Consider the following 22,298-nt stretch of genomic DNA (forward strand, 5'->3'; position numbering starts at 1 on the left):
TTTCCGTTGTTCATGAAGAATTTTGAAGTGAATGTCGAGAGTAAAGAAAGTAATGATGCAGATCGACTGAATTACCTTATTCAGTATTGTAAAGGAACAGCAAGACAAGCGATAGAGCATTGCATCATTATGCCTCCGGATCAAGGATACAAGCGTGCTAAGGAAATCCTGAGAAAAAACTTTGGTCGAAATCACATCGTAACCCAAGCATTCCTTGAGAAAGTCTTGAATGGACCGCCAATTAGAGTAAACGAAGCCGAGAAATTGTCGCAGCTAGCAAGAGATATGGAAACGTGTCTCCTTGGTTCTATTCAGTTAGGAAATCGGGCAAGTATCAATTCGATGGACACTCTGGGAAGGGTAGTTAGCCGCCTTCCAATGCATCTCAAGTCAAAATGGGCTGATAAAGCAAGCCATATGTACGACAATCACATCACACCAGATTTCTCTCATTTAACTGAATTCATACAATCCCGCGCAGCCGTGGCTAGTACGTACTTTGGTCAAATGATTACCTCGAAAAATGAAACCCGAAAGGATGGAACTGACAGATTGAAGAAGAAATCCTTCTTGTTTAGTGGGAATAGCACAAACTTAGCAACTCACAGCCAGAGAATATTTGACAGTAGTGAATCAAAGGGAAGAAATTTATCCTGCGTACTATGCAAAGGCACACACCATCTTGAACGCTGTCACAAGTTCAGGGCTCAAAATCTTCAGCAACGACAAGACCTAGTAAAGACGCACAAAGTTTGTCATGCTTGCTTGAGCCCAGGACATTTCGTGAAAGACTGCAGAGGTGCCCGCATATGCGGTGTTGAAGGTTGTCAGAGAAGGCACCATCCTTTGTTACACTCATCCGAAATAAAGGCTAAGGATTCTAAATCAAGTGAAAGGAGTAATTCAAATCCTGAACCATCTGAAAGCGACAGCCAATCCAAAGCACTCCCAACGTCTGGAGTTGGCGCGACAAATTCATCATATAGCAGTTGTCGTATAGGTTTGCAAGTTATTCCAGTTAAGGTCAGCGCACCCTATGGTAGTCGTGTGATAGAAACTTATGCGTTCTTAGACAGGGGCTCCAACACAACCATGTGCTTAACCAGTTTAGCTGAAGATCTTGGAGCCGATTGCTCACCCATCGAATTCACGTTAGCGACTGTTTCAGGCAGCCACAAAAGTAAGGGTCAACAGTTATCTCTCGATGTGGTTGGAGTATCCACGGGCAAAGGTGTCAGACTAGATAAAGTTTGGACGACCAACACTCTTCCTGTTGCTCTAGAAAGTATTCCCACGAACACTGATGTAAAGGGTGGTCTCACCTTAAAGGCGTTAATCTAACCGATTTAGTGGATAAGAAAGTCACTATCCTTATTGGAAGTGACGTTCCCGAAGCTCTTTGCCCCTTGAAGTGCGTTCTGGAAAAGAAATCAACCCTACGCAATACGGACAATCCTCGGTTGGACGGTGATGGGACCTCTGAAGGAAAACCTTATCAAGAAGCTCAGATGAACTTCATTCATGTTGATCAAGCTCTTGGGTGTATGGAAAGGGAAGATGGTATGAGTTCCATTCGTCAGCAATTGCAAAATCTCTACAATTCAGAGTTTAGCGAGTCGGCTGCTGACGTTAAAGAATGTCTGTCGGTCGAGGATCGTCGCGCAAAGGCAATAATGGATAGAACTGTCAAGCTAGAAAATCATCAATATGAAATTGGTCTTCCTTGGAAATACGATGACCCACTCCTCCCGTACAATAAGTCTATGGCTGAAAGGAGACTTGCTTATTTGAAGAAACGACTTGAGAGGGACCCCATACTTCACGCAAATTATAAGGCAACGATGAAGGAATACATCTCAAAAGGGCACGCTAAAGTAGTTCAAGTGGATAAACAAAATACACAGGACGAGTCACTCAAAAAACTGGTTTGGTATCTGCCTCATCACCCTGTGACACACCCGCAAAAACCAGAAAAGACAAGAATCGTTTTTGACTGTGCTGCGAAGTTCCACAACGCATCCCTAAATAATCAGCTTCTTCAAGGACCAGATTATACCAATTCATTAGTTGGTGTATTGTTGCGGTTCAGGCAGGAAAAGATAGCGGTAATGGCAGATATTGAGAAGATGTTCCATCAGGTGAAGGTTAAGCCAGAAGACTGTAATGCACTGAGATTTCTATGGTGGCCAGAGGGAGATCTATCCAAAGAACCAGTAGAGCATCAAATGACTGTTCATTTATTCGGAGCAACCTCTTCCCCAAGTTGTTGTTCTTACGCGTTAAAAGAACAGCTTCAGATAATCGGGAAGAATTCAGCAAACAAGTTGTCGACACAGTTGATCGTAACTTTTATGTAGATGACTGTCTCAAGTCTTTACCAGAAAGGAAAGAAGCAATGAAGTTGGTAGACGAACTACCAGTTTTGCTGTCTCGCGGTGGATTCCATCTCACAAAGTGGGTGTCAAATGATCGAGAAGTCTTATCTCACGTACCTAACAAAGAAAGAGCGCCATGCGTCAGCCTTCAGTTGGAGAAGTTGCCGATGGAGAAAGCATTGGGCGTTCAGTGGAATACGGAAAGGGACACGTTGGGATTCCGGGGAAGCAAATTGAAAGCAGAGTCAAGAAGAGGATTCTATCGTTCATAGCTTCGGTCTACGATCCCCTTGGTCTAGTCGCTCCTGTCGTTTTACCAGCCAAACGCATAATGCAAAACCTGTGTCGAGTAAATCACGGCTGGGACGAAGATCTCCCAATCGAGACAAGCGAAATATGGCATGATTGGCAAAACGAATTCCATTCCCTTGTGAAATTAGAAATACCTCGATGCTATAAACCGCACGAATTTAACAAGACAAGGAATGCGGAACTCCACTATTTTGCTGACGCATCGACTGAAGGATATGGGGTAGCAACGTACCTTCGGCTGGAAGATACCCAAGGAAGGATTCATTGTACCTTAGTTATGGGCAAATCAAGAGTTGCACCTCTTAAAACAGTCACGGTACCCAGATTGGAACTAACCGCTGCAACATTGGCCGTGAAGCTGAATAAACAAATTTGTGATGAGTTGGATCTGTCAATAAGTCAAATTGTTTTCTGGAGCGATTCAATGATAGTGCTGCGTTACATTAAGAGCGAGAACAAAAGGTTTCAAACCTTTGTAGCGAATCGATTACAAGTTATTCACGATGCTTCTACTCCGAATCAATGGAGACATGTGCCAACCAAGCTCAACCCAGCCGACCTTGCATCAAGAGGTATAAGTCTTGGTCGCGCAACAGGCCAAGACCAACGGGACTTGCAGTTTTGGTTGAACGGACCCGATTTCCTTTGGAAAGATCCCAAATTATGGCCAACGCAGCTAGATGACATACCAGACGTAGAAGACACAGATGTGGAAGTAAAGAAACCTAAAGCAAGAGTTGGTGCCGTCATCAACTCAAAGGATGCACCCTGATTCGCTAATACAACTTATCCATCGAACATCCGAATGGTACAGATTGCAGAAGTCGGTTGCATGGCTGCTAAGATTCAAACAGTACATCTTAAGCCGTTATCCAAACGGTCCAGGATTAGAAGTACAACGTGGTCCTCTAAAGGTAAAAGAGATTGAATCGGCAACCCAGGAAATAATTAAACTTACCCAACGAAGTTCATCTATCAACGAGAAAACTATGAGAGAGAGATACGCTAAACTATGTCCAGTCATCGCCGGAGGAATTGTGAGAGTTGGTGGACGTTTGGATAAATCATCGCTGCCGGAAGAATCTAAACATCCCGCAATTCTTGATTCCAGTCATCACGTTACAAAGCTCATTGTCCGGTATTACCATGCAAAGGAAGGTCACGCTGGAACCAGTCAAACTCTAGCAGCAATACGGCAACGCTTCTGGATAATAAAGGGACCTAGCACTGTGAAGAGTATAGTCAATAATTGTGTTCCGTGTCGTCGCCGAAACCAGTCTCCAGGGAAGCAGATAATGGCCCCACTGCCAAAAGCTCGTGTGAAATCTGGTGAGTACCCGTTTTCATCTGTGGGAGTCGATTATTTTGGACCTCTTAAAGTCAAATATAAAGAGGAACTGAAAAACGATATGGCTGTGTATTCACTTGCTTAGCCATAAGGGCCATACATTGAGATTGCACATGACCTATCGACAGATTCCTTCATTCAAGCCGTATGTAGGTTCGTCAGTCGACGCGGACCGCCGAACGAGTTGTTCAGTGACAACGGGACGAATTTTAGAGGAGCGGAATCTGAAGTTAAGCAAATGTTGCAAAATTGGAATCAAGCTAGAATATTAGATCGTCTAAGAGAAAAGGGAATTCAATGGCATTTCTCTGCTCCGAAAGCAAGCCATAGCGGGGGAGTTTGGGAGCGCATGATCAGAACAATCAGGAAGCAAATGCGTGTTATAATAGGAGACCGAGTTGTTGATGATGAAACGCTCCTTACAGTAATGTGCGAAGTCGAGAAAATAGTGAATGATCGGCCTCTTGTACGGCAGTGTGATGACCCTCGAGATTTATCAACTCTTACACCAAACACTCTACTCCTGCGTTATCGAAACATAAGCACAAGTGCAAGTTCTTCACCTACGGCAAATAACCCCCGAGAAATATGGAAACGAGCGCAGAAGTTAGCTGACCAGTTTTGGGCAAGGTGGTTAAAGGAATACCTGCCAAGTTTGCAAGAACGACAGAAATGGCTACACCCAAAACGAAACTTAATCAAAGGTGATGTCGTTTTGATGGTGATGGAAGATACTCCCAGAGGTGAATGGCCTCTAGCAATAGTTGAAGAAACATTTCCCGATAGCAACGGACATGTTCGGCAAGTAGAGATCCGCACGGCGAATCAAAGTCGTTATCGTCGAGATGTCAGGAAGTTGTGCCTATTGGAGACTGCGAAGTAAAGCGAGAAATTCTTCAGAAAACGAACGTTATTGTTGTTGTCACTTAACTGTTATTATTATTTTGTTTACGTTAAACGACGGTATCTATTGGTTTATGTTTGGTTATTCGACAAGATTGGTGGACACATTGTTTAAAACTTGCGCAAGTTAACATTGAAAACATTTGTATTGTAGCTCTCGATCCTTTTTGAATTACTGAACGACGTATAGTAGGTCGTTCGGGGCTGGTATGTAGGATCGAGATGCATAGAGCTTAGGTTATGCTAATTATTATGCTAATTATTATGCTAATTATTATGAAAACAAAAAGGGACCCGTATAAAAGCATGGTTTTTGGGGTCTTTTGAGATTGAGCACAATTCATGTATAGTGGTGTATTTTTGTACATGGATGTTTATATTTAGTGGCCAAATTACGAGGTAACGATGATTACGGCTCTAGGCCTCCTTGTCGGTTATGTTAATATCTATACTCTGTCGTTTAGAACCGTACGTTTGACGCATTGCATTGAAATAAAGACTTATCTGTATACCGGTCGTCGTTTTAATAGTAGTTTATGTACGAGTATCTTGCTGGTCACATAAGCCTGGAATTGTTGAAGCTTATAATCACTGAATCTTTAATGCTTCAGTATAGTGCATTAGATATTAGTAACATTCAAACAACACTCAACTAAAATGTTTTGATAAAGATATGACATGATTTAAACATTAAGTTACATAAAACCCAATGGCTTATACAGTTTGAAGCTTCACATCTGCATCGAGTCATCATCAATCTCAGTACAAATGTTTACATAGACACAAACTTTATGGCCTTCCATTTTACATGTTTGTGAATTGACATTTCATTAAGCATCAAAACACACACAACCTTGCCATCTTTCTTTGGATCATGAACTTTAACTTCAAAGCATTCAAGGCATCCTTAGTGAATCCATTGTCTCCATCCATAGAATTTGACCACGATCAAATTAAATAACTCTGGATAGGGCAAACAATAAATCAATTATCTTTACAGCAGTATCATTTTTTAAGACTCTGCCTGGTCAATAACATCTTCCAGTCATCTTTACTCCTTGATCTTTCCTGCATGTTGTCAGCAAATAGAACATAACAAGCTCTGCTCCAAATCATGGGTACCGTTGGGGCTGATCATTTCTTTTTGATACTTACTCACAGAGGATAATGTGCAGGGTCTTTTTTGCTTTAGGGAAACTATTTTGCAAATAAATGGGTAAATTTACGATTTTATGCATTAACAAATGACAGAAAAGTATGCATAATTAAATAAACCAAAACAGGAAAACATCAGTATATTTGGCGTTCAAGTCAGTCTTAAAAAATACGATATTTAATATGTATTTTATGTCTTTTCAAGTGCATGCATAATTGCTTTTCAATCGTTGACGGACTAACAAAACAAACAACTACCTCACCTGTGAGAAGCGATATGTTTTCTTTTTTGTGGAAACTACGACATCCAAAAATTGAACGATTGAAGTGTTGGCATTATGAAAGAAATGCCAAAAAAGATATCGTCACAGAATATGGAACTAACGATATCCATATTCTGTGATATCGTGTTTGTTTTTGAAAAATTCTTTATAATTTACTATAGACACCAGGGGGAGGTCGAGAATATTATTTTTCTGCAAAGCGATCATTTCATTGGAAATACGTCCGTTGGCCGCCATTTTTTTGGCGTCCTCTCCCCATTGAGTTCTATAATAACTGGAGGGGCTAACTTTACTGCAATGGGTAATGACGGGGCGAGGACGACCCGTCATTGCCCTAGCTTACTGGGGGGAGGACACCAAAAAAAATGGCGACCAAAGACGTATTTCCGCTGAAATGATCGCTTTGCAGAAAAATAATATTCTCGACCTCCCCCTGGTGTCTATAGTAAATTATAAAGAATTTTTCAAAAACAAACACGATATCACAGAATATGGATATCGTTAGTTCCATATTCTGTGACGATTCTTTTTTGGCATTTCTTTTATAATGCCAACACTTCAATCGTTCAATTGTTGGATGTCATAGTTTCTACAAAAAGGAACATATCGCTTCTCACAGGTGAGGTAGTTGTTTGTTTTGTTAGTCCGTCAACGATTGAAAATGCAATTATACATGCAGCCATAAATACAAATTAAAGATCGTATTTTTTAAGACTGACTTGAAGGCCAAATATACTGATGTTTTCCTGTTTTTGTTTATAAAATTCTGCATACTTTTCTGTCATTTGTTAATGAATGAAATCGTAAATTTACCCATTTATTTGCAAAATAGTTTCCCTAAAGCAAAAAAGACCCTGCAAACATTTTGCTCTGTGAGTAAGTATCAAAAAGAAATGATCAGCCCCAACGGTACCCATGATTTGGAGCAGAACTTGTTATGTTCTATTTGCTGACAACATGCAGGGAAGATCAAGGAGTAAAGATGACTGGAAGATGTTATTGACCAGGCAGAGTCTTAAAAAATGATACTGCTGTAAAGATAATTGATTTATTGTTTGCCCTATCCAGAGTTATTTAATTTGATCGTGGTCAAATTCTATGGATGGAGACAATGGATTCACTAAGGATGCCTTGAATGCTTTGAAGTTAAAGTTCATGATCCAAAGAAAGATGGCAAGGTTGTGTGTGTTTTGATGCTTAATGAAATGTCAATTCACAAACATGTAAAATGGAAGGCCATAAAGTTTGTGTCTATGTAAACATTTGTACTGAGATTGATGATGACTCGATGCAGATGTGAAGCTTCAAACTGTATAAGCCATTGGGTTTTATGTAACTTAATGTTTAAATCATGTCATATCTTTATCAAAATATTTTAGTTGAGTGTTGTTTGAATGTTACTAATATCTAATGCACTATACTGAGCATTAAAGATTCAGTGATGAAACCTATAAAGTTACTGTACTGTATTGTATATATCTTATATTTCTTTAAGAAAATTTGAGCTTATTAACCTATTAGAGTACAGAGTGGAGATTTATCATATGCATTATTGCTGCTTTTTTAAAGAAAAGTTTTTCACTTTTCAAAGCTTTTCTACAAATTTTTTGCTTCTTATTTCTTATCATGAGTTTGATGATATAGAGGAAATATAATCCAATAACTTTCTAATATCTAAAAAGCCTTTAAGCTTCTAGCATAAAAGTTCACTATAGGTATGTAATTCATTTGGTTTTATTGCCTTGCTATGACATATCTACTTGCACTTCATCATTCTTGTATGAAGAAAACACCAGATGTGGATACTCAGAGAACAAAATGCACTAGCAACTGCTTATGAAATTTATTATTGAGGTGAAAACTGTGTTAATCATTCAAATTATAGTGCACTTTATTGCAATATAGGAAAAACAAAACAAAGAAAAGAAAGGTAGAAGTATTAAAACTACAAATGAATTATAAACACCATTGGAAGCATAAGTGTTTTGATGATTATTTGCATTTTGCCCAATTCATATATCAATACAACAAAATCAAAATGTGCTACAACTTTACAAGTATTTGATGCAGTTGCACTTCAGAACATCAAAAGGTTACTTAAAGTAATTTCTATACAATATTGTTTGTTTTCATTTACCAAACCTATGCAGACTTCAGTCTTTTTTGAAATTTCATATGAAACTCAATTACAGAAAATTCGTAAATATCCAGAGATTTAATATACCTAAAGAAACAAGTAAAAATCCTACAATTGTGGAAAAAGCCATTGCCCATTGCATGAATAGAAGCAAAATAACAATGATAACAAATAAGCTAACTTCTCTCTCGTGAACCGTGGAGATGAACTTGATATACTTTTTATAGAACAAGGTTCCTCAAGCTACATTCCGTTGGAGCTTCTCAATCAAGCCTGCATATGTCTTCATAAATAAAATAATATTGTAAACAAAATAAATTCTGTGCAAAAGTTCTTCCTTAAGCAAACCACTTAGCAAGAATTTGGCTTACGTCAATTTTCTCCCAACTTCCTACTTCCGTTTCAAGCACATAGAATTTAAAAAGCTGAAAGATAACGTGGAAATTTTTATATTCTTCGGCCCTCAACACTGAATGAAAGTTCATGTGGCCCTCCGCTATAAAGTTTGGAGACCCTAATAGACTAAAGGTTTAATCGATCAAACAAGTTTGAGCTGGTAAGAAAACGACGCCATCTGCATTCATACATGTGTAGCCTACATGCAGTCTTTAGGTTTATAAATGCATCTCGTAGGAGCAGAAACTGGCAACCACAGTTAACTCCTGTTATGAATTTAAGGTTTTACCTTGATTTTCATCAAAAATTGCTTGCCGAATCCCAAATCACACATACATTTTCCTCTACTCTTTTCTCAGGAGGGAGGGAAATTGTGAAATTTTCGGAAAAGCGGTCAATTTCGGTAAAATCAAGCAAAGGACGAATCCGCTTTTTTTGGCATCATCAGATATCTAAGGCCGCTTGAGATAGCCGCTCCAGTTATTATAGAACTAATTTATAGCAACTCCCCCAAATCGAATTACGTAATTTTTTACAAAATAATTTTTCCAAAAGCCAAAATTACAACGCAGATAATTTCCGTTGGGTAAACAATAGTAACTCTTTGGAGAAATTCATTTATTCCAGAATCTTGAACGCATAACTGAACTATAACATTAAATACTTCGTGTATTTCTTGAAATCTTTTAATTTTTTGTACAAGTGTGGAATTCAATGGCGTGATACAAACATCTTCATTCTTCAACACATATACAACCAACAGGGCAACAGGTTCTGTTATATCAACATACTCCATCTATTCAATGACAATAATAGTAATTTACAATAACGTCAACGCTGAACGTGGGACAGCATTTAAAACTTAAAGACATATGTGTGCGTGGACAAAATGTGGTGCGTCATTTATTTCCACAAAATATAGGATTTGCATTAGAAATAATATGATCATCAAGAAATGAACCGCATTAATTCCCATTATTCAAGTAAATCTAAATCGGATTGCATGTATTTCTAACCAAAGGATGTGTGGTGGTAAAAAGCATACAAAAGCTGCTCAGTGGGTGAGAGTTGAAGATTAAGTTATTGCAATGAGTGCAATCAGACAGCTGAAGCTAAATTAGTTGAGTAGAATTAATTGAAAATCGTGCATTAATCCTTGACCAGTAAAGAAGCTATAGTCCTTTTTACTTCACAATGCATAACAATTTTCTTAGAATATAATAATATTGCTCCAAAATTTGCTTTGTAGGTGTAGAAGATTCAATTGGCTTTGCCATTGCCCTGCCTTCAACTTTCAAACTTTCTTTGTTTAATTGCTTCTTTAATGATTGCTACCATATTCACTCTTCTTACCAAATCCACTGCAACTAACCTGGCTTGTGCTCCCTCAGGATGACATTCCTTCCTCAAATAATTTCTAATTCTCTTACCACAGATCCTGAGTAGTACAAGTCAATCACTTATTCACTTCAAGCTTTCAGTCACTTTCTTTTTCTTCCTTTCTAAACCATGTGTTTGTCCACAATTCTTTTCACCCCAAAACAATATCTTTCCTGCCACATCTTTCTCTCCAATTCCAGTATTTTTGTGCAATCACTCATAATATCCCATTGTTTACAATTTTTTTTTATAGTTTAGGTAAATTGTAAAGAAGCTTTTAATAAGTAAATCTGTACACTTGGCCTCTGAATGAGTATCTTCATAAAGGCAGGTCCTTTAATTCCATAACTGTAAAATATTTGTAATAAAATAATTGTACATACTGTGATATAAGTCATTGTTCTAATGTAGATTGTTGATCAACAGTTTATTAACATATGCTTATTTTTCCTTGTTTTATAGTTTTTCCTAGTTTTTAAAAATGTTTTTCTTATGTAATCAAAATTCATGTTATTCAATTGCTTTCTTGCTCTTAACAAAAATAGAGTTGTGATTATGTGAATTGTGATTGTAAAACTTTTTGATGCTGGACCTGGTTGATAAATTGCAAAAGAATTGCAAGAATTACTTTGGAGGTTAGTTCTAAGATTAGATGGCTGTGATCATATTGATCAAATTCCATGCTTCAAAACCCCAATGCATTTTACTATGCTGTAAACAGAGTTTCCTGTGATGGAGTTTATAAACTCAAACAAGAATGTGTAACAGAAACTTTAACTAAAACTTTTTCTTTTTCCAAGTGTTATCAAATATTACTAATAATGTCATAAAACTGTAGGGACTTGATTAAAATAATTATGCTTCTTCCTTCTAATTTGCAACAAGCTAATAGACGATCGAAAAAATCAATTCTTTTTATTTCCACAAAAAAGTTATAATTATGTACAAATTATGATAATTTAATCTACAACTATCTCTATAAACTATGTAAAATTGGTTAACTGCACCAATTGTTGTAAAATATAACAAACACATTCTTCTTGCAGCACCTTCAAACGCCCTTCCTGGCGAATACAGGCAACTGATGAAGCCACAGTGGTTAAATGCATTTGATTCAAATGAATCTTGAAATGGTGATAAAAGTGTGTTTCAATAGCCTTAAGCATTTTCGTTGCTTCCTCACTTGTGAAATACTTCTGGTTGTGATTATGAATAAGGTTCCAAATTTTCCTTGCGTCACTACCGTCCATTTTAACTAGAATGGTGTTAAGTTCGGTTATAAATGCTGGCACGGTGTATGTAAGATCCACCGACTTTGTTGGTTCGCCTATGCCAGCACAAAGGGTAACCAACCAGGCAAGGTCGGTCGGAGAAAAAAGGAACGGAGAACCCAACAAATGTGTTCTTCAAGCCAGTTAAGAAAGGTTTCAAGCAAAACATTTTGATCAAACATATCGGCAATGATGTGAAATTTTCATTCAAAACATCGATGTTTTCCATGTCGTGTAAATTTCCTCCAGCACAAAAAAATAGCGACGAGTTCTTCTTTGGTGAAAGCGTTCTTGTGGCGGCTGTTTGATATTTTATTTCTATGCCGAAGTCTCCGTCCTTATGACCTTGCAATCGCGAAATAATAACTTTTCTTTTTGCAGTAGACTCCATTTCTTTTGCCGAGCAAGTGTCGAAGCTGAGAAAGCGATTGAGATGTCGTTCGTACAATTTTAAAGTTTTTAAATCTGCTTGAAAAGAATACAAAGGTGAGATGCGATAAACTCGCCATGTTTTGCTGACAACCTTGGACGCAACAGTATCGTGTTTCAAAACTTCTGCTTCTTCTTCCCCTTGCAGCCGTTGACGACGACGTTTCGAAGCTTTGTGAGTGGAGCTTGGGCTATTTCTGTCTCGTAAATTGGGTAACGGTGTCGCATAAGGAGTGTGCCGTCTCTTGTTTGAAGGAATCTTCGACGGACGAACATTAATGCTATTGGATTTTGAACAGAAACCATCTGCATTCATCTGCGTCAAGGTAGCCATGTTTACTCATAATTTGAAAATGACTTTTGAAATTTGATTATTTATAACCGCCCGCCGCTACAAGTTGTGCTCACTAAGTACATACTAGACTTAAATCATACCGCTGACCAACCCTAAAGCTCTTTGTAAATTTGCCACGTTTGAAATTTCCATCGTTCAACTCAACCAAAACAGCAAAATGGTAATGAGAAATTATCGATTGTTTTGAGGAAGACTCGTGTTTCGAGTGGTTTTTCTTCAAGAAACAGGGTCTTAAAACCATTATTATATTACATTATGCAGGTTTCTGTGATGAGCTCGATCGATACCACCCATGAAGACATGATTGTAAGTAGATGTTTGAACTTTGAAGAAATTACTTGATATTGAAAATCTTGTTTGCAAGTTGTAACATGGATAATACTGATGATAGCATGTTTTAAATATTAATGTTTTTTGTGTGTACCAAACTGTTGAACGCTCTATGTATTTTTTAACGAGGTATTAGAGAAAGAAACTCTAAGAAAGATTTTTGTTGAACTGCATAAGAAGCATAACTTGCATTTCAAAAGATAATCATATTATATGTTATATATATCGTATTATATTCAGTTGGTTTGGACTTTGAATTCTCACGTGAATGTAGCATTTAGGTTTAGGTGTAGCACATGAAAGGTTTAGTTAGGAAGCAAGATTCTCACAAGTGGATATTTTGAAATGGCAATGGAAACTAGAAATCTGCAAATAGTTTGTACCTAGAATTAAATTGCATTTCAAAAAATGTGGTCATGCTGTAGTTTTATAATAGTCCCATGTTTCCACCATAGAAAAATTACAGTCTGTAAGTGAGATCTTTTCTCTGTTTCCAGTTGCACAAAATTTTAAGCTAGCAAAGCACAATGAAATTTGTGATGATGATGTTTGTAGATGTAGAAGAGACCAACTGTTTTTTTCTACCGTAAGGCTGTGGAAACCTCAGTCAATATCAACACCAACAGTCCTTGTCCAGACTTTACTAAACTAGACAATTTACATCTACAAATATCTAACAATACTTCCGAGTTCAAACCATATTCCTTTTATTTTGGTAATGAATGGCGCAATTGTCTTAAGGCAAGCAATTTCACATTAATGTCAAGTAATAAAAGCTGCAATTTTGTCAAATACCTCAACAGTCCTGTCCACACAAAAATATATGCTTATTTTTTGCAAGTCATGTGAAATTTGAAAGTAACTGCTGTCTTCATTGTGTTTTTGCTAAACAACTTATTCTTTGAACAAACTCTTGCAATAAGATTTTCATGTCATGTTATCCAAGATGTCTGTTATAATAAATGTGACTAGTAGTGATTGTTTATTTTATTGTGTGCTCATGACATGTTCTCAAATGTAGAACATGAAACAAGTACTGTTTCATATTTTGTTCATTCTGATCCCCTGCCATAGTTTGCATTCCCAGGTGAAAATCCTCAGCAGAATCCTATTCAGGATTTTCGTCAGGGTTGGCCTAGGTCATTTCAACTGAACCAGGTCTCTATGCATTTCAAAAAGTTTTTTCTATGACAGTTTCAAGTTAGCAATGTGTTGAGATGTAATTTATCCATGTTTCTAGCATGATGCCCAGATGGACTATTATGGCCGTAAACTTGCCACTTGCTCGTCAGATCGCAGTGTCAGGGTCTTTGAAGTGAATGGTAACACACAGACCCATGTTGCTACTTTACGAGGGTAGGAAGATATGTACATGTGAGACCTTGTTTGATGACTTAATGCAATATTGGGTTGTTCTCTGAAACAAAGTGTAAAAAAATTAGGTTTTGCAATGTCTACAAGGCCAATAGCAATTCATAAAGTTTGTTTGTTAAAAAAAACACATCCCTTTCTAGACGATGTTAGCAATTCAATCTTATTCAACCTATGCTCACTGTTAGTAAGAATACAACTGTAGTTGTCAAAATCAGATGCATCTCATTTTCCTTTGATTTTTTTGTACAACTTGATAATACTCTTCATTACCTATAGAAAGACAATAGGTTTTTTAAATACTTACACCCTAAAAAGGTCTTGTGATTTAATAAAAAAGGTACAAAACTTATTCTTGTCATCAGAAGGTAGTTTTTGCTTGGTCAATGATCATGACCAGATGCTTCCTTGTTTTAAGATTAACTTCTCATCAAAAAAATTACATCATCCCCTTTCTCTATTGAGCGTATTTTTCTATCTGAGTGAAAAAAGAGAAATTTTACTCGACACAAAAGTAGTGAAATAAAAATTTGATCACTAATTTCTATTTCACAATAAGTATTATATAAAGTCAGTTTATTACATTTTAGGTGGTGAGATCCATATCATGTCCAAGCCTGAGTATTTGCGGCCGTCACGGACATTGTTTGGCACAAATTGATTGTTGTAATCATTTGGACGGGCATTAATGCGTCACGTCACTTTGACACAAATTGGATTGAGTTGGGTTATTTTGGCAGGCTGGGCACACAAATTTATATTCAGGCTTGGCTTGATAATGTCGTTAATGTTAATAGTCTAGAAAATCTGAAGAGGAGATGGTATATTACATACTGAATCATACAGATCAAATTTTACAGATCACAGATTATGTACATACCCCAGTTTTTACCCTACATTGTTTTATTCGAATGGCGGGTCCCGTCAAATGGCATTGAATTCACTCATTTAATGATAAATAACACAAATTACAATATGATAAAGTATTTGTAATATGTATTCTTATGTTTGCTTGGTATTTTAGCCATGACGGTCCAGTTTGGCAGGTTTCCTGGGCGCATCCAATGTTTGGTGGTCTACTGGCTTCCTGTTCCTATGACAGAAAGGTAACACAGTAACTTGTCTTTCTCGATTTACGTATACATGAGAAATGGCATGTTCTACTTGTTTAGTCATATTTTAACTGTGGTACGTAGGTAATTATCTGGAAAGAAAACAGTAATGGATGGATGAAGTTGCAAGAATTTATAAACCACGATTCATCAGGTATCAACACATCACCATCAGTAGCGTAGTTAGCCCGACTTTTTACTATTAGGAGTTAATCCGCAGGCTGGCTACGCTACTGGTAACCCTACCTCTCGGGTTACCAAGAAGTGTTGGTCAGCGGTCATTAACCAGCCATATTCATTGCTTTGACACGCCAAATTTTTTTGTGACCGGTCAACTAATGGTTGAATTAGATCTATCCATTTGCCATCTCCTAAATAACGGCCAAAACACGCCCGAATCTTACAGTTTACTTTACAAAAGTTGACATACATGTCTTGCAATTCATCCGTAGGGTCAGAACTCACGCATTTGGTCCATATGCCATGCTTTAGGAATCACATTTAATACACACACCACCTATATAACTACTATACCATTTTTAGTGAATTCTCTTTGCTGGGCTCCTGAAGCCTATGGATTGATGCTGGCTTGTGGCTCCTCAGATGGAAGTGTTTCAATCATATCAAGTGAAGGTATACGATATTTTTAAACATAGAAATATAGCAGTATTGTACGTATGATGACAAGATACGTACCTCGTAAATTTATGAATGTGTGCTTGTCTTAAAGAATCATTTACCTTACCGAGACAAAAGACTGGTAAAAATATTACGATATTAATTAATGAAAAGACTTTGTTATTTTCATATGAAAAATCTTGCTCTAATGAAACTCTGTTCGTACCGTAGGTGACGGACACTGGGAGGTAAAAAAGATCAACAATGCACACACAGTAAGAAATAATAGTATTTCTCCCCTCCGTTGCTACGGCTTTGATGTCACATAAAACACACCATAACGTATTGTGAAATGAATTTAAATTAAGCGTTTGAAATTTATATTGTAGATAGCGATTTGAACGGTGGTTAACGACTAAAACGCCTTTCATACAAACGGCCCCTGAACTGGGTTGTTTTCAAGTAAGATATGACTTGTTGCAATTTTTAATGTTCCTCTAGATTGGATGTAATGCTGTCAGTTGGGCGCCTTCGACGCATCCAGGGTCCCTTTTAATGTAAGTAATATGACATAATATGGAAACTAACTAAAGAATTGAACATTTTTTCATTGTAACATTGAAATAGTTACTTTTCATAGGAACGACTTTAAACTTTCAAATCAGACTGTAGCTAAAAGCATGTTTGATTTAGAGTAACAATTTTTGACGGCACATGGTGCATGACTTGTGGGATTTGAATATAATTTCGTGTTCTTTAGATTGCTGATGATCCGAAGCGTGGCGAAATAGAGAAACGATTAGTGACTGGAGGCTGCGATAATTTGGTAAAAATATGGAAGATGAGGTACTTTAACTATGTATATTTATATGGCAAGCGACACTTCCGGTGAAATGGCGTGTTTTGATTGGCTCAGAAATATTTTTGCTGGCGCAGAATTACTTTCCTGTAATGGATCAGCGCTCCATCGCATGTAATTTTACAAATAAATGTTAGCTTCGTGAAGCAAACATTAAAGTTTTTGGGAAACGAAAAAAAAAACGAAGAAAAAATCATGTAGGAATGTAAGTGAAAGGAAGAACACTCGGAAAATTAGTTTTTAGAGGACACATTTTCAAATCATTTCTTTTTACGGACGAAGAGTGGAGGAGTGAAAACAAGTCCTTGCAAAGCAGCGAGAACGAGAAAAGAAAGAACGTTTTTTTACACCGTTATTAAACCTTTTATTATCATCGTGCTCGGTTATTAAGGGCTTACTAACATCGTGAATGATTGACGGATTTTATATTGTGTCCATGTTTTGTTTTTCCTTTGATAACAATTATAACTCTATTTCAACGATCCTTATTGCCTTTAATTTCACCTCCTAGACTTGCTTTGTAAACCCCATACTGTTTTCCATTATTTTATGTGATTCAGAAAACAGCAATTTACAAAAGTCAGTGTGGTTTTCTATGTAATCTCTCCATTATTAATTAAGTGCAACTGATGGCCAGTGGGAAGAGGAAGAGAAGCTGGAAGCACATAGCGATTGGGTGCGTGATGTGGCCTGGGCGCCAAATATTGGATTGCCTACAAGTAAAATTGCCAGTTGTTCCCAGGTAAGGTAATTTGTGATAATTCAAGGTGCTATTCCATGTCTACTGACGTCTCCCTAGGTTCAAATTTAAGCAATCATTAGGAAATTGAACGAGACTTACCTAAAGTTGAAGTTCGATTGGGATTCTATTAGCATCATTGAGTTCTATAATAACTGGAGAGGCTATCTCAAGCGCAACCTTAGATATCTGATGACGCCTAAAAAATGGCGGATTTCGTCCTGTGCCGCTGAGATTTACCGAAATTGACCGCTTTTCCCAAAATTTCACAATTTCCCAATCCCTCCTGAAGAAAGAGTGAGGAAAATGTATGTGTGTATTTGGGATTCGGCAAGCAATTTTTTGATTAAAATCAAGGTAAAAACCTTAAATTCATAACAGCGAGTCAACTGTGGTTGTCAGTTATCTGCTCCTACGAGGATGCATTTATAACTATCGACGAAAGACCTATATGTGGGCTACACATGTATGAATGCAGATGTGCGTCGTTTTCTTACCAGCGTCAAATTTGTTTGATCGATTAAACTCTTTAGTCTATACAAAAAAGTATATCATAGTTCATCTCCACGGCTCACCAGAGAGAAGTTAGCTTATTTGTTATCATTGCTATTTTGCTTCTTTTCATGCAATGGGCAATGGCTTTTTTCGCCACAATTGTAGGATTTTTACTTGTTTCTTTAAAAAAGTACATATTAAATCTCTGGATATTTACGGATTTTCTGTAATTGAGTTTCATTTTAAATTTCAAAAAGACTCAAGTCTGCATAGGTTTGGTAAATGAAAACAAACAATATTGTATAGAAATTACTTTAAGTAACCTTTTGTGATGTTCTGAAGTGCAACTGCATCAAATACTTGTAAAGTTGTAGCACATTTTGATTTTGTTGTATTGATATATGAATTGGGCAAAATGCAAATAATCATCAAAACACTTATGCTTCCAATGGTGTTTATAATTCATTTGTAGTTTTAATACTTCTACCTTTCTTTTCACTTTGTTTTGTTTTTCCTATATTTGCAATAAAAGTGCACTATAATTTGAATGATTAACACAGTTTTCACCTCAATAATAAATTTCATAAGCAGTTGGTAGTGCATTTTGTTCTCTGAGTATCCACATCTAGTGTTTTGTTCATACAAGAATGATGAAGTGCAAGTAGATATGTCATAGCAAGGCAATAAACCAAATGAATTACATACCTATAGTATACTCTTATGCTAGAAGCTTAAAAGCTTTTAGAAATTAGAAAGTTATTGGATTATATTACCTCTATATCATCAATCTCGTGATAAGAAATAAGAAGCAAAAATTTGTAGAAAAGCTTTAAAAGTGAAAACTTTTCTTTAAAAAAGCAGCAATAATGCATATGATAAATCTCCGTTCTGTACTCTAATAGGTAAATAAGCTCAAATTTTTCTTAAAAGAAATATAAGAAGTACAGTAACTTTAAAGGTTTCATCACTGAATATTTAATGCTTCAGTATAGTGCATTAGATATTAGTAACATTCAAACAACACTCAACTAAAATATTTTGATAAAGATATGACATGATTTAAACATTAAGTTACATAAAACCCAATGGCTTATACAGTTTGAAGCTTCACATCTGCATCCACTCATCATCAATCTCAGTACAAATGTTTGAATAGATTATCTAACCACAGAAAAATAGTTTGCCGCGCAAACTCAGTGGTTATGGTGTTTTTGTCCTGTATTGTTTTTAGAACTTTTTGTCGTTCTACACAGCAGGATGGCAAATTATTTTATGGATTATTCGTATAAGACCAAATTCACTATCTGTAATGGCGGTGAGCAAGGTGAGAATGACCAATGTGCCCATGCGTAGTATCTCGTGGGATCTGCGGTAGATGCTAATAGAATTACAATTTGATTTTAAAGAGTTCATTCTTGGGTTATTATACACCCCAATATAATGGCTTCATCAGCAGTGACATAAAGTTGAAACTTTGATCCTTACGCACATACTACATCTAGAGTGATTTCATATTTAATTTCAACTAGTCTAGAGTCATGAAGAGGTCATGTTTACTCGTGTCATGTGTCATCATCACAAATGACTAGATAAATTGAGTCTAATCTTAAGTCCCTCTATAAACTCTAGTCACAACTATAGTCTATGTTGTCATAATTACGTAGTATGATGTTAAAACTTCCAGTAGTCAATTTGGTCTCTAGGAATGCTGTTTACGTTGTAATTTTTTTTCGATATTTTTCTTTTACTTTTCATCTCATTCCCTAGCTTCCTCAATTTTCCTGCTTTTTGTCAATAAATCGTTTTCTTCTACAGGATCACTACGTCATAGTATGGACGAAGGATGAGACAAAACCTGGCCAATGGGAGGCCGTAAAAATTCATCAATTCAACGATGTCGTTTGGCATCTAAGCTGGTCATTTGCAGGAAATATCTTGGCTGTCTCTTGTGGTGACAACAACGTAAGTTATTGTACAACGGTCAAAACATCAAACTTGTTGCTTTACATTAGCTTATGTAGATTTAGATGTAGGCTATAGCATAGATACAGAAGTTTCAGATTCCTGACTTTTATGAAGCGATAGCGGGACATGATGGCGTCGCGAACCGGACATGCACATGCGCTGTACACATGGGCAATGAACATTTTCCTCAGTTTATATGAATCGTGCCACTAGTTTGAATTATTTGCGTTGGATATTTTACAATTTCCCCCTTTTTTTGAAGGTCCAAAAAAAGCGTAAAAAAGTTGCGTAAATTATTGTTTAAAGTCAACTTCATGATCTTTGGCATGTACGTGCTTTACGTGGAACTGTCTGTCAATTTCCATTGTCAGATTGACGAATTTACTATTGTTAATGCGATATTAAAATGATGAACTATTCAACGTTCGAACTACTATATGCTTTATGGAGACACATCCTCTTCAATGATGTCAAAACATGATGAGATCGAACACATTTTTTCTTAACTGAAACATCTTTCATTTTCCTTGACACATCATTTGCACTTTTTCAACGAAAATGTCAATACAATGACTATCACAAATGGAATCTTCATAACAGAAAATTTTCAAAATAATACTTCGGAACTAGTTCAATACAAGAGGAGGATGTATAAAACACACCGAATCGCGACGCCATCTTACAGCTTACATTACAATAGTTGACATACATGTCTTGCAATTCATCCCTAGGGTGAGAATTCTCGCATATTATCTTTGTACCATGCATATAAATAATTTATTTCCTATTCCAAGGTCACATTATGGCGGGAAACTGTGGAAGGGTGGATATGCGTTAGTGACGTTAATAAAGGCGCCGGTCAAGAGCCAGCCAAATAACTGTTCTCTATGGTGAAGAAATGTATCTCCTCCATATTAAGTGTATCTGCTTTTTTTGCATTTTTTCTGTACGTTTGAAAGGCTATAGTTTTGCCATCTAAACTTTTGTTTATGATCATGTATTCAGTCTTTCTGTTCAGTTTTCTTTATCAGCTTTCGAGAATTGAGCTATACTTCTGAAACCAAAAAAACGTTATCTTGTTTGGAAGGGATCAAGAGCAAGGGCTTAAGTTGTCTGTGTAGCCAAATAAATGGCGCATCTTTAGCATTTCAATCATTTGACAATATTTGCGCAAACGTTTGTACTTTAAAGAATGGAATGATATGCTTAACTTATCAGCGGTATTTTACTGAGGTAATCACAAAGTATTAAGAAAAATTCTATGAAAAAAGCATAAAGTTAATGTGAAAGGTTGCTCGTTGCAAAGATATTCTTCTTTAAGCATCGAGCATCACCCTTAGCATCATTTAAGGCGGGAACGATTTTTCCCGCGTATGCTACGAAAACTTTATTTAAACTACTTATTGCTTTGTTACCAAAAGAGATGATTTCAAAGTATGTTAGAGATCGGTTGTTTAAGCTTTGTTTTTGGTCAGCTGAGGATAATTTGTAATCGACGAACTTCCAGTTATGTTAGATCATTAATATGAATCGAAGTATTTTATTTTTCACGATGTTTTTGTTTTCAGAATTTCACGTATTTCGAAGTAATTATTGAATACCCTTCCACATACTTAACCCACATGCAAGCCCAACCATCACTCTTTTACAAATCATAATGCGTGATAGTACATGGCAGTTTTTGTGGCATGGTGTTCTCTGTGTCCGTATTTTGACAACCTTTCCGTTTATTGACGCATTTGCTACTTTTCCATAAAAAAGTTGGCACCCCAAAAAATCATTACCATCTAGGTTTGATTATTAAAGCAGTATAGTTTGAGGACCTAAAACGCCTTTAGTTCGCAAGAAGGCGGATGTAACGGTGCTTTCAATGAAATGGTTAAGGTCACGTAGTTTGCGAAAATTTGTGAAACAAAATTAAAACGTAGACAGGGACTACAGTGAGTTTGGGTTCCCCACATCGTTGTTGTAAGCTATCACATTTTATTCTTGGTCCATATTTTCCTGGCATTTACATCTATGACTGAGAAAGTACAACGCATGCAGATTTAGGCTTTAAATCAATTGAAGAATGTAAGAGATGTGACTCCAATGAATTTTCAATAATGAAATATCATTTCATTGGCTGGCGCAAAGATTTTACCTCATGAAAACAATAAATTCTTTGTGTTAAATATAGGGAAAAGCATTTGTTTTCGTATTATATTGCTTTTTAAATTTATTGTCGTTGGGGCTCAAAAATTGTAGTAGCCCAGATTTGGGCCCATTGGTTAATGCTGCACTGAATGGATCTTGTGTTCATGATTGTAAGATAACATAAACCGCCTGCAATCTTATATTCATGGATCTGCCTAGCCGTACCATTCACAATTCATAAGTGCTTGTGTGTTTTATTTTTAGAAACAGTATGAAGTTCATGCAAACATTTAGCAAACACTTTTGGAGGCAGACTAGATCCGCAAAA

At 36.6% G+C, this 22,298-nt stretch overlaps 5 protein-coding genes across 5 annotated transcripts; all 5 read left to right on the plus strand.

Moving 5' to 3' along the window:
• Window positions 1-12: 12 nt before the first annotated feature.
• Window positions 13-2,357, plus strand: LOC124435123. Its single transcript, XM_046985071.1, has 2 exons — window positions 13-1,285; window positions 1,330-2,357. Exons 1-2 carry the CDS (start codon window positions 13-15, stop codon window positions 2,355-2,357), a joined length of 2,301 nt encoding a protein of 766 aa, XP_046841027.1.
• Window positions 2,358-2,511: 154 nt separating this feature from the next.
• LOC124435124 lies at window positions 2,512-3,459 on the plus strand. Its single transcript, XM_046985072.1, has one exon. It carries the CDS (start codon window positions 2,512-2,514, stop codon window positions 3,457-3,459), a length of 948 nt encoding a protein of 315 aa, XP_046841028.1.
• Window positions 3,460-3,676: 217 nt separating this feature from the next.
• LOC124435126 lies at window positions 3,677-4,120 on the plus strand. Its single transcript, XM_046985073.1, has one exon. The coding sequence runs from the start codon at window positions 3,677-3,679 to the stop codon at window positions 4,118-4,120; it is 444 nt and encodes a 147-aa protein (XP_046841029.1).
• Window positions 4,121-4,147: 27 nt separating this feature from the next.
• On the plus strand, window positions 4,148-5,447 carry LOC124434350. Its single transcript, XM_046984232.1, has 2 exons — window positions 4,148-5,337; window positions 5,403-5,447. The coding sequence occupies exon 1, from the start codon at window positions 4,274-4,276 to the stop codon at window positions 4,916-4,918; it is 645 nt and encodes a 214-aa protein (XP_046840188.1). The 5' UTR covers window positions 4,148-4,273; the 3' UTR covers window positions 4,919-5,337; window positions 5,403-5,447.
• A 7,022-nt stretch (window positions 5,448-12,469) lies between these two features.
• On the plus strand, window positions 12,470-21,384 carry LOC124434605 (protein SEC13 homolog). The gene is given in 11 exon segments (XM_046984495.1): window positions 12,470-12,651; window positions 13,916-14,031; window positions 15,071-15,152; window positions 15,243-15,312; window positions 15,702-15,791; window positions 16,008-16,051; window positions 16,278-16,337; window positions 16,537-16,622; window positions 17,257-17,377; window positions 19,685-19,831; window positions 20,629-21,384. Coding segments are annotated over 11 exon segments (951 nt in total). The 5' UTR covers window positions 12,470-12,600; the 3' UTR covers window positions 20,713-21,384.
• Window positions 21,385-22,298: the final 914 nt, after the last annotated feature.

Source organism: Xenia sp. Carnegie-2017, unplaced genomic scaffold (genome assembly GCF_021976095.1).
Source record: "Xenia sp. Carnegie-2017 unplaced genomic scaffold, XeniaSp_v1 HiC_scaffold_14, whole genome shotgun sequence".
In the NCBI taxonomy this organism is placed as follows: Eukaryota; Metazoa; Cnidaria; class Anthozoa; order Malacalcyonacea; family Xeniidae; genus Xenia; species Xenia sp. Carnegie-2017.

Bases quoted from the DNA above. Each gene is read 5' to 3' on its own strand.
- LOC124435123 (XM_046985071.1), top strand. From the start codon at position 13: ATGAAGAATTTTGAAGTGAATGTCGAGAGTAAAGAAAGTAATGATGCA. The intron at 1,286-1,329 runs GTATTCCCACGA...CTCACCTTAAAG, and splicing joins TCTTCCTGTTGCTCTAGAAA to GCGTTAATCTAACCGATTTA.
- LOC124435124 (XM_046985072.1), top strand. From the start codon at position 2,512: ATGCGTCAGCCTTCAGTTGGAGAAGTTGCCGATGGAGAAAGCATTGGG.
- LOC124435126 (XM_046985073.1), top strand. From the start codon at position 3,677: ATGAGAGAGAGATACGCTAAACTATGTCCAGTCATCGCCGGAGGAATT.
- LOC124434350 (XM_046984232.1), top strand. From the start codon at position 4,274: ATGTTGCAAAATTGGAATCAAGCTAGAATATTAGATCGTCTAAGAGAA.